The sequence below is a fragment of the Ylistrum balloti genome, unplaced genomic scaffold, assembly GCF_031769215.1.
Source record: "Ylistrum balloti isolate Yb309-2 unplaced genomic scaffold, AGI_CSIRO_Ybal_v1 Utg370102, whole genome shotgun sequence".
NCBI classification, from domain to species: Eukaryota; Metazoa; Mollusca; class Bivalvia; order Pectinida; family Pectinidae; genus Ylistrum; species Ylistrum balloti.
Genome location: NW_026782128.1, coordinates 407,954 through 421,036, shown reverse-complemented (window position 1 = coordinate 421,036; position 13,083 = coordinate 407,954). Strand labels below are relative to the sequence as shown.

At 34.5% G+C, this 13,083-nt stretch overlaps 1 protein-coding gene across 1 annotated transcript in view; it reads right to left on the bottom strand.

Annotated features, from left to right (window-relative positions):
* Positions 1–7,033: 7,033 nt before the first annotated feature.
* The window catches only part of LOC132550049 (serine/threonine-protein kinase tricornered-like), a 69,427-nt gene continuing 63,377 nt past the window's right edge, over positions 7,034–13,083 (bottom strand). The window contains exon 14 of the mRNA XM_060214048.1: positions 7,034–12,784. Coding sequence (XP_060070031.1) covers positions 12,651–12,784 — 134 coding nt within the window. The 3' untranslated portion in view covers positions 7,034–12,650. The remainder of the gene's footprint in view (positions 12,785–13,083) is intronic.

The following is a 13,083-nucleotide window of genomic DNA, read 5'->3' as shown; positions in this document are numbered from 1 at the left end:
TCAGTTATGTTTGGTCTTCAAAAAAATTGTGGGTAATTTATTCAATAATTTCACTCATAATTGAAAATCATGTAAACTGTGCATCAAAGTCGCCCACACAATGACATCATCTGAAACTTCCCCCTACAGGAAACTGGTAACATGATTTCATTTTCACGTTTGTTGGATAATTCTTCCCTTTAATATCTTGAGTGATTACACTGGATATGGCCGAAGTGTTCTGAGTGTGCCAGTGGTGATGGAATCTACAAGATTTACAAACAAGACTTTTAAAGTATCGCTTCAATACTTTTTAGTTGATGCTTAATGATAAGGATAAAAAAAACATGCTATAATACGTTATAACTGAAACTTCTTGTAAAGGAAACATTTGAAAAGGTCATTGCACTACAGTGTAGATAATGTCAGCATACAATTATTTAATAGAAGACACTCCAATATAGAATATTGTTTTGTTCAATGTAACATGCAGCAAACGAATGTTAAATTCAAAATAATTGATGAACTACTGCTACATGAATTGAGATACATTATTTTCCTGTTCTATCCAATTACTTTTGAGACACTGGAAATTTTTATAAGAAATCAAATTACATCATGTACAATCAGACAGAATACTGCAGGGCCTAATTTCTCAGAGTTCTATTAAATAAGGAGTCAGGTTATGTGGGGTTAAATTAAACAAAAGGTCTGATTACAAAGGGATTAAGTTAGGCTAGGAGTCTATGTAGGGGCCAGATTAAAAAAGGAGTCTGATTACCTAGGGGTCAGATTAGACAGGGAGTTTGGATACCCAGGGATCAGTTAAATAGGGAGTCTGATTACCTAGGGGTCAGATTAGACAGGGAGTTTGGTTACCCAGTGGTCAGTTAAATAGGGATTCTGATTACCTAGGGGTCAGATTAGACAGCGAGTTTGGATACCCAGGGGTCAGTTAAATAGGGAGACTGATTACCTAGGGATTAAGTTAGACAAAGACTGATTACCTAGGGGTAAGATTAGACAGGGAGTTTGGATACCCAGGGGTCAGTTAAATAGGGAGACTGATTACCTAGGGGTCAGATTAGACAGGGAGTTTGGATACCCAGGGGTCAGTTAAATAGGGAGTCTGATTACCTAGGGGTCAGATTAGACAGGGAGTTTGGATACCCAGGGGTCAGTTAAATAGGGAGACTGATTACCTAGGGGTCAGATTAGACAGGGAGTTTGGATACCCAGGGGTCAGTTAAATAGGGAGTCTGATTACCTAGGGGTCAGATTAGACAGGGAGTTTGGTTACCCAGGGATCAGTTAAATAGGGAGTCTGATTACCTAGGGGTCAGTGGTCAGTTAAATAGGGATTCTGATTACCTAGGGGTCAGATTAGACAGCGAGTTTGGATACCCAGGTGTCAGTTAAATAGGGATTCTGATTACCTAGGGGTCAGATTAGACAGCGAGTTTGGATACCCAGGGGTCAGTTAAATAGGGAGACTGATTACCTAGGGGTCAGATTAGACAGGGAGTTTGGATACCCAGGGGTCAGTTAAATAGGGAGACTGATTACCTTGGGATTAAGTTAGACAGAGTCTGATTACCTAAGAGTCACATTAAACATGGAATCTCTATTTCCGAGGGTTTTTAAACTGATCAAAAGCCCTCAGCAGGCCTGTCTTTTAGCAATATTTTTACTTGACTGTCACATACGATTAAATCCTAACCAGGAGGGAGCTTCATATTGATTTTTTCTCAATGATTTTTTTAAAATCTAGATTATCCACATCTCAATTTTAAAGTCCAAAATGAGATTTCTCAGTTTGGTTTAGATATGATTTGAAAAGATCTTTTTCACCAACACAACTGAAAATATTTACATGCTTTCAAAAAACATCCTTTTCTGTTGTCAAGCAGAAAGTGCACATGACCAAGTTTCTGATTAAATGCTCCGTTCTAACTTATGCTGGAAAAAACCAAACAAACAAAAACAGGTTTCTTTTAGATGATCGTAATCACTGTGAAATGGCAATTCCAAGATGGAGAGTGGCTCACTAAGATGGTATTGCTGTGATTCTTTCCTAGGCTGGCTTAAATCCAGTAGATTGCATCATACATTAATGGTAGATATATTCTGAACATCAAACAAACTAGAATCGTACAAGGATTCCCCCATCTGCAATCTCAACAGTATCAGAATAATTTACGCTGATGTCGTCCTGTGTGGGAGATAATAAAACTTATTGATTTTAGACTAACAGATCAAAGGCCTAATCTGTTGTGTCTACGTTCAGATGTGAGAAATCCTACCAAACATGCAATGTAAGCAATTTTCATCCTTTGGTGACATGTTCGTAATTTCCCAATTAATTTGTATATTGGTCAAGGACACTTCAGGAGTTTGTGTGTCAGTTTTATCATAAAAGAGTTAATATAGAGTTCGTGTTTGATGTATAGCTTTCTTAATAATAAGCCAATTTAACTTTTATACATGGAATAATAAAATAAATATTGATCGTGTGTTAATATAAGGAATTTATAACCTGGGTATACACGGAACATTGAGGTGAATTAATGAATATGAAACGAATGCCTTAAAACACACATTCAGCCATACACAGTGATAACAACCAACCTCATCAGCCATACACAGTGATAACAACCAACCTCATCAGCCATACACAGTGATAACAACCAACCTCATCAGCCATACACAGTGATAACACCCAACCTCATCAACCATACACAGTGATAACATCCAACCTCATCAGCCATACACAGTGATAACATCCAACCTCATCAGCCATACACAGTGATAACATCCAACCTCATCAACCATATACACAGTGATAACATCCAACCTCATCAGCCATACACAGTGATAACATCCAACCTCATCAACCATACACAGTGATAACATCAAACCTCATTAACCATACACAGTGATAACACCCAACCTCATCAACCATACACAGTGATAACATCAAACCTCATTAACCATACACAGTGATAACACCCAACCTCATCAACAATACACAGTGATAACACCCAACCTCAACCATACACAGTGATAACACCCAACCTCATCAACCATACACAGTGATAACACCCAACCTCATCAACCATACACAGTGATAACACCCAACCTCATCAGCCATACACAGTGATAACATCCAACCTCATCAACCATACACAGTGATAACAACCAACCTCATCAGCCATACACAGTGATAACACCCAACCTCATCAACCATACACAGTGATAACATCCAACCTCATCAGCCATACACAGTGATAACACCCAACCTCATCAACCATACACAGTGATAACACCCAACCTCATCAACCATACACAGTGATAACACCCAACCTCATCAACCATACACAGTGATAACAACCAACCTCATCAACCATACACAGTGATAACATCCAACCTCATCAACCATACACAGTGATAACATCCAACCTCATCAACCATACACAGTGATAACATACAACCTCATCAACCATACACAGTGATAACATCAAACCTCATCAACCATACACAGTGATAACATCCAACCTCATCAACCATACACAGTGATAACATCCAACCTCATCAACTACACACAATGATAACATCCAACCTCATCAATTACACACGATGATAACATCCAATCACAATACACACTGATAATACTGAACAACAACAATACAAATGTATTAGCTCCCTACACTTATGACACAAAGGTACTTAGGAATTGGTGTTGATGTCTTTTTATAAAAATTGGGAAGGGGAACTCGCTGTACATTTACATTTTGTTTCACATTTTGAAATAGAATGTAGAGAACTTGAAAGTTGAAAGCTCTCAGCCTGTTGCGTACCAAGACTTCTGACAGTTGATCAGAAGCATCACCAGGCAGACTTTGTCACATGCTAATTTGAACCTTTAAGAGGCAGATTCTACTAACTTCAGCAGAGTTCTGTGACTCTGGATAAAACATTTCCCACCTAGAAGCCAAGCAACAGTCTTAACAACAGCAGCACCCTGGTTCACCCTGCCAAAGAAGGCAAAGACTGTTCCATCAGCTGGAAAGGTTGCGGCCTCTGTTTTCTGTAATGCTGATGGTATTCTGATAGTAAATTGCCTGCAAAAGAGACAATCAATCAATGGCACATATTATGCATCACTTCTTTGGCAGTTCAGACAAAATATGGAACTGAAGCGCTGTGGAAAACTCAGTGAAGGTGTGTTATTCCAACAGGACAATGTCCCTGTTCACAAAGCTGTCATTGCCATGGCTGCCATTAATGACAAGGGCTTTGAATTGTTTGAGTATCCACCTTATTCACCATATCTCGCTACATCAGACTTTTATATATGTCTAAAATTTAAAAAGGCCATTTCCAGACCCACTTTCGGTCAGATGATACTTTGGATACTGATGGGGATTATGAAAAATAACGCCGCCAGAAGTCAAAACCTTAAATATGAGGCTCACAACTTATCAATTAGCAAACAAATTGTAATTTGAAATACAACTACATGTATTTGTTTTGAAATCTTCAATTTTGATTTTTTAATTAATCAACACAGAAAAATACACAATTGGTCATTGTTCTAAACTAAGGTAGGTATGTGCAAGCAATAGGGTCAATGACATTTCTACTTTAAGCAGCCAGTATTGTCAGGACAATGTGAGTGACCCCAGTACAATCAACTTAACCCTCTTTTATCGGGCACCTGTTCTGCGTGGTCATTGACATTTTTATCTCAGCACTGATGCTAAGGTCTCTGTATTGTGAATGTTGACATCAATATGATAATACTATATACAGACTGCTTGCGATGTTAATTATAATTATAAGTTTAACAAGTTTTTTGTTTTGTTTGAAATATATCTCCATAACATTAAAAAATAATCATCCAGTTAATGTTTTGTATTATATCTTCTTAATTGATATTTGTTCTGTGTCATTCCCGATTAATCTACATTTTTAGAAAAGTTGTGTTGAAATATCTCAGGTCTGTGTGTAGTCCATTAGCTATTTGGACAATCTGACCTACAAAAAGAGTAAAAAGGTAATTAATTTGCTTTAATCAATTATTTGTGGAATTGAGATTTTTGCAAAAGTTACGGTTTAAACTTTTGCTAGTGTTTCCAGTGCATACATTGTTGTCCCTCCTCCACCTTCCCACCTTCTACATCCCTTCCCCTACATACAACCTACCTTGTTTGGTACTCCACCCCTTCCCCTACAGGCAACCTACTCCACCCCTGCCCCCTCCACTGACTAATCCACTAACCACCATCTTAAAGATAATCTACTCTGAATATCTCTCCATCTTCTTTCTCCTGCTTCCATCAACTTTAACATATCTTTTTCTCAAATTGAAAACTTCGCTAGCTTATCTGAATACCATGTAAAATATAAACTTACAAGAGCAGAGTTATCACACCTTTCTTTCGTGTTATGTGGTGTTCGAGTCTTGTTCCTCATACCTATTATATTATTTATTAAGCATATATACCTTATCTACTACTAATCCTGGTTCCCATTTGTGATCAGTACATTTCTAATGACTTCTATTGGCCTAGACTTACATGGATAAAAGTGAAGACTCTTACTAGAACACCTGGTTTTATTCTCCTCGCTCTGTTTCTTTGATTTCTGTGAAATCTTCCTCCTTTCTTCATTTTTTGTCCCAATTTCACCAATTTTGATTTCACAGTAAGACTCCATGTTTGCCTGATATTGTTCTATATTTACTTCTGTGTCATTTGTACAGTACTTTGATAACCTGCCAAGACATTTACACATCCAATTAGAAAATATGCATTCTGTTTTGAGATAGATTCTGTCTTACATCATGATACATGTTTAAGTTGGAATGGCATATAAGAGTTACTTCCCTTCATACATATGTTTTCGTCAACAATATCTTTATTGGGAAGGACCATAAAATATATTCAACACAAATGCAGTAATCATCTCAACAGTTTTTGAATCATCTGTTTAATTTACAAAGATAAAGATGAGAAAAATTCAGGACCGAACAAAACATTTGACTTATCAGATGTATTTAACTAATGTGTTTATAATATAAGTACACATTTCTGCTTTCGACTTTCCTGCTTACATTGATCTACTTTACAGCAAACTACAAACTTCAGCAGAACTGGCCTCATTTATATTGCTCTAACCTTTGACATACTTCTTCCTTCTCTCAATGGCAGACCAACTTTTTTCAGATCTAATCTTAAATAAGAAATTACTTTTTTGATACATTACCTTTAGATGTAAATTTTATTTGAGGTCGTGATCTGTATAGCATATAGCGTATATGTGCTGCATAAATATCTCGGTAACAATTTCATAGCCTTCAATGTAATTGTGATAAATTTAATATTGATGTGCGGCAATTGATATGAAATTCTATCCGATCCTGGTTTCAACCAGATGATAACAGAACTTTCCAGATTTTGAATCAACAATCACATCATTGGTTGTATTACTTAGATATATAATAGGGTAATAATCTTGTTCCTGTAATTTGTTAGCTACTGTATATCATTTTACAGATGTTCTCATATGACCAGGTGGTAGGAAGAAGAAATCGTACAAGCACTTTATTGTCATATAACACACAATGTTTGACATGATTTCCAAACTAAATTGTGCCCAAGGCTCATGCAATAAATTTTCAGATTAGGGAAAGAGAATGCCTGCTGTATCTTACAGCAGACGGTAAGAGACAAGTAAGTGTGGGGCACCCCCAAAAGGTTGAAAGAATGTCTGCTGAAGTTTACTGCATAATTATATAAAGCAGGTGAGAGATTATCTGTGCCTACCAAGGGGACATACGACAGGACTAAAAATAGATCTGCTGCCGGTGTCCTACCACTTGGAATATTTTTGACTCTTACCACTCAAGAAGTTGAGTCAGTTAAAAAAAATACAAATCTTTGAAATCCATTTGGCTATTTCAGCAACATTAAAGATATATTCACTCTTGAACCTTATTGTTTGGGGAGGGGGTTTTTGGAGAGAGAGATCTAAACACAACAAACATAACATATAAAATTCAGTTAATTTTTATTTTTGTTACATTCACCCATTTGGACACAGATTACGATTATCTACATATCACAGTATAAGGACACATGGTCTGAATCAGTGAAGCAATTAGAGCCAAGAAACTGCTCAATGAACCACGTAATGTATTGGTGTCAGGCATGGGCGACTCACAGATGGCAAATAAGGCGAACGAATGAACACAAAATGATCAAACAAGTGTTAAAAACACTAAAATATGAAAACCATACTCATCAGAGGCTTAAATGAACAGACTTGATCATTTTCTAAAAAAAATCCTGGTAAAGTGTATCATGAACAGTTACAGAGTTTGAACTATGTCTGGCTTGGGATATTGACTTATTGTAAACATTGATAATTTCCTACTTCAGTAGCCAGGAAATATTGGTAATCATTTGTATCAACAACAAGCTTTTATAAAGGAAAATAACTGCGTTCTTCAAAATACGATTCACAGATTTTAACAGCTGAAGCAAAAATTGATGCAAAATTTAACCAGTTATTGACCTGAAGCAAATATTAATTGCTATGTTAGCAGCCTTCAGACTACATAATTTGCAAATGGGGAAAAAACTTTTCAAGCTTCACCCATTTTTGCAGAAATTAAAACATATCATTTACCTTCAGGTAAATATACACATTGATAATTTACAAGGCTATATGTATACAGTGTATTTTGTTTTCAAGTAAAATATCCATGTTTACAAAATGTTATAAGTTTAAGATTAAAATGGTTCAACAACATGTTGAGTTTTGTACAGGTTATACAACAGTGGAGGACCCTTCATTTGGTCACCATATGATGATTTGTAACAAGTTGACATATTGGAATGACAATTTATTTGGAATACCTGGTATTCAAAAGGAAACAGGTGTACAATCTGATTTAAGTACACAAATGCCTTATATATATATAAACCGCTACAGCTTGTCTTTGCTACATCACATGAATTAGTAGCCAGTATGGAAAACATGAAAATTAAAATTCAAAAAGTTTTAAAATGATTTTGAAGGAAATTAAGCTAATTTTAATCTTCAATGTTTGATTGAATAAAATTTTATCATCCTCAATTCCTGCTTCTAGTTTCTTATTTTAGTTCATTTTTTTTTTTTTTTTTTTTGCATTCAAAGGTCATAATGTATTGATAATCCAGTTTCACTTAAAACAGATTTGTGATTCTAATCCATAAATTAGGTAAAGGAGAGAATTTTTTCTTGCAATTTGTAAATACACATATAATTATCATTTCCAGTTCAATATTCACAGAAAATCATACATCTTTAGACAAGCATCACTAAAACTATGGTAAACAAAAAAGCACTTGAAAAACAAACAGATGAATAAATGAATAAATGGATGAATGAATGAATTAAAAACATTTTAATTGTTTTTCCATAACTGACAAATAAATTAAAAAAAGAAAAAGAAAACCAACAAAGAAAAACAACAAAAGTGGAATCACACCGACTTGTAAATGCATGCATTATTGCAGAATATATGCAATATTGTGTGTGACAGACTTGTAGTAGTCTGTGCCCACGAGCTAGTATTTTGATTATGAGAGGAAGGTCGCATACAATTGGTATCCATGACAACTAATCACTGACTACGAGGAGATGCAAAGTGCAACAAAAACTGTATGAGATCAAACAACTATCATCCCCATCTATTACACATCCTATATAAATTTATTACAAGCAAGCTGATTGATTTAACTAACCAGTGATCTTCTAAGATCATACTAACTTCCAACATAGCGAATCTTGTAGTTAGATGCCAGTCTCAGTCTTCTCTAAAACATGCTTTTCTCTATGTTTTAATTAAAGTCTTTTAAAGGAAATCCATTTATCAATAAAACACTTTAACTGAAAAAAGAAGAAAAGAAAGTTTTGTACTTTCTACCAGTTTTCAGCAATGAAGTACACAGTAAAACCCAGGATCAAAAAAATGGTCACTGTCAAGTTGGCACCATATACAAATCTTCCCAGAATTCCAAGCATACACAAGGGAAGTACTGCCTATAGAATATACTGGAAACCAACATAAAACTGAAGTCTGAGCAAAGTTGCTTAACATCCACAATCCACCCCACACTTGCAGGAATCACCAGTGTATCACTTTTAGTTTTAGAGAAAGATTCAACCTGAATTGACTGACCCTCCAACATTAAAATTTGGGGCTTGAGCAAGGCTGCCAATAATTAGTATTGTAATACCAGAAGCAACAGCCTTATTCATATCCAATGAATTGTTTATAGAGTTTGGGCAGAAAAGACGAGTCAAGTTTACATAGATTAAGATTACAGTACAATTTGTGGTTCGAGGCAGACACTAGGGGAGAAACATTACAAATATTTGTGTCATACATGATGCATTCGACTGCATTTGTAAATACATCTTATTAATATGCTTTAAATAATAACGTTTGTTAATAATAATAACGATAATATAATAAGATGTGCAATGATGATAATAAAAACGCCTTAAATTACTCAATGTCTATCACACGGAAAATGATAATAGTTTGTCAACTATCACACATACAAGCACAAAAAAACTTGGAAAATAAAGTGCTTCCTTTACCAGTGTTTACTACCAAAACATTTAAAATTCCTAACTTACATACTTGTCTCCCTGACATTTCAAGTTTAATCACAGTTAGGTTTCAATCACGTCAGTATTGTTTTAGAGTTTATAAGTATACTGAAACCAGATTGCTTTTGGTCTGAATTCTAATCAAGATTACTCGTTTTATTTGTCTCATTCTTAATCAAATTTCTGTCTTTCTATGAAAACTGAATATCAGTTCTTCCCATGTGAAAGTAAATATCTCCTTAAAGTCTGCCCTTCATCAAGGAAGCCACTTAAATTTTTACACCTTTAGCCAAGATAGAAACCAATGTAAATTAAGTATATAAAAACAGACACAACTCACTTCTAAATAAGATTTTGTACACTAAACTGTAGAAGTACTTTAAAAGGCTTAAAGAATCCTTAGCCAAAAATTAGCAATACAACTTCTCTGCAGAAGCAATCACTCGTTCTGCACATTACGAAATTGTCATGCCTTCTAAAACAAAAGGTGTTTACTACAGACTTTGAATTCCCTGTTAACAAACTTTCTCAAACATCTATATCTATACTGCTTCATTTTGTTTTATAACTTTTCAATAATCGTCCATTTCCAGAATCAATTTTAGGGGAATTGACTTGTGTCAAGTACAATAATTTCTTCTTTACACATCTTGATAAATTTTCAAATGATTCGTCACTGGAAATTAACATCCATGTAAATACATGTTACAGAACATAGTCTTATTAGTTGCTTTTCCCAATGACTTTATGCAAGTTTATTAAACCCCACCAAATTGTAATTTACTTTTTCACAAACTACATTCATACCATTAAGCTTTACAACTGATTGCGGAATCAAAGTGTGACATTCATAAAATAGCATTGAAGAAAAGAACAGTGAAAAAGAAAATTGGCACATTAAAATTTTTAAATTCTTTGGAAAATACAGCATTCAGTAACAGATTATTCCTTTTGTTCCATATTAACAATAATTGCAAAATAAATTAAATGTGAATGGATGACACCCATGTTTAACAGACTGCAGGTATATTACACTCCTGTGATATTAAACACAGCACAATATGTATTTCAATTGCTGATCAACTTTGGAAGGTAATATTTATTGATACAAACGTTTATAATCTCTTATAACTAAAAACAATCTACAAGCAAACAGAAAACTTTGCCCAAGTTTGATAAATCTACTTTAACAGTCACACAAGAAATGCCAAAAAATCACACACACATCAAATATAACAGCAGCACAATTTACCAACGCGTTCCTCTCTCCACCAGCCATAAATCAACGTGTGTATTATTGGGATCATTGACCATCGCACGTGCAACAGGATTCTACACAAGGGTCTTGAAACCAACGCAGCAGTGTTTTATTTTTAAATAAGGCAAAAAATAAACGTGGTTTACCTACTATCGTGTACCTTATCCTCATAACAATAAAAACATTCTCAGGATTAAATGGAATGTGCATATTCACAATAACATATAAGTCTCTTGTATAAGAGCATTATCAGGAAATGACATCCTTCTCCAGCATTCTCTACCTCAACAAAAAAATTTCTTAATAAATTAATCATTCTTATGATAAATTTAGCAATTTAAACACGTACTCTCAAAACATTTCATTTATTTATTTCCTTTTTTTCAGATTATTTTTTTAAAAAATTCACTTTCTTTAATCACCTTTCTCCTCATTTTACTGTAATTTATGAAGTAAGAACAACAACAAATTGGAGTGAAAATTCAGAAATATCAAATCTAAGAAATAATTATCTGAAGAAACAAATTTTGATTGAGGTAAAGAAACAGCCGCAAAAAGAAACACAAGTCTGTGACAATATCTTGCCACAGTCATCACATATGAGATGAATAATGTTTGCATACGATGCATCAAAGACATGGGGATGTTTACAATCAAAATAGTATAATATATTAAAACTCTCCGAAATCCTGAATTCCATTAGAGTTATCTCCCCTGAGACCATTCACTCTCATCCTTGCCTCACTTCCAGTTTGTGGTAAATGAAACTTGAGTTTAAAAGGGAAACACTACAACAAACTCTTTGGCAAGTTAACATCCACACAACAGTATATCTCTAAGAGTTTAGTGAGATCCTTGCTGAAAATTCTGATTTTTTTGTGAAAATTGATTTGGGCAACAATGTAGAATATTCTTACATGTTTTCAGTCTAGCCTGTATAGAACAATACAGCATTTCTAATTTGCAGAAGCAATATGTGTTTTTGTTTTTACAATTTCGTGTTGTCAAAAGTTTCACATCCATTTCATTTTTCAACAATTTACAACTTCAAATCCCTTTCATTTCTGGTAACAAGTAGCTAACTACAGACTTTGAAATTTACTGTTGTGTCGATGTCTTAACTGTAAACATTACAACATTCGACTTTTGGTTGATACCACAAATCCTATGTAATAATTACTGATAGAAAAAGAAATGTTATTCCATCCCTTTCGTTCAGTTGAAATTGTTGCGACATTACCCACGATTTCTATCCTGGTCAATGTAGCCTAAGTATTAGGACTTTCCGTAAAACATGTCACCATGACGATAGAATGAAAGGGATAAAACAAGGTAAGGAAAATGTGCAAAAAACTTGCTATTGCCAATGACAGATCGATAAAATTCATGTTTTGGTTTCAGACATACAAATTCGTCTGTACATTTGTTGTCGATTGTTGACAGTGCTACTCCAGGTTCTAATCTACTTTAACAAATACAATTACCACAAACACTGTCTTTTGTGTTCCTTTTTCAATAACAATTCTATTTTTTGGGTTTCTTTTCAAAACAACATTTTGCTGTCATCATATTCTGTGAACATTTCTAACTGGACATCACTGAAACTATCCATATGACAGCTGATTACAATTCAATGCAGTGGTGACGGTGTCGGTACAACAAAATTGTCTCTGATACTTCCAGACATGTGTGTGTGTAGGTGTGAACCGGGTGTCATAATTCACCAGTATTTGTTGTGACACTCTAACTAGCTTTTAGGGAAAGGATTCCCCCGTTGTGTGAGTCCCTCGAAGCGTTTGTATGTGTAATTGATAAACACCCAGTCCTTGTACTTGGAATCTTTGTCCTGGGGTTCCTGGCCTTGTGGGTCTGGGTATGTTGCTGTAAAACACAATTCTTGTTAGTTTATCATCACAATAAAATACAACTGACAGCAATAATTCTTTTGCTAAAAAAAAAATTTTAAAAAACACCCCAATGTCGCTAGTGATGTTTGGATCTAGATGGCTTGCCTTTTATGAAAAAAAAATTAATCTCAACAATAAACATATTCTTTATAATAACTTTATGCTTTGTAATATATCCATTTTATTCTAAATTAATCTCACTTCCTATTTAAACATATTTTACATGTAATAAGCTACACCATTCAATACAGATTCTAGTCAGTGTGATATTAC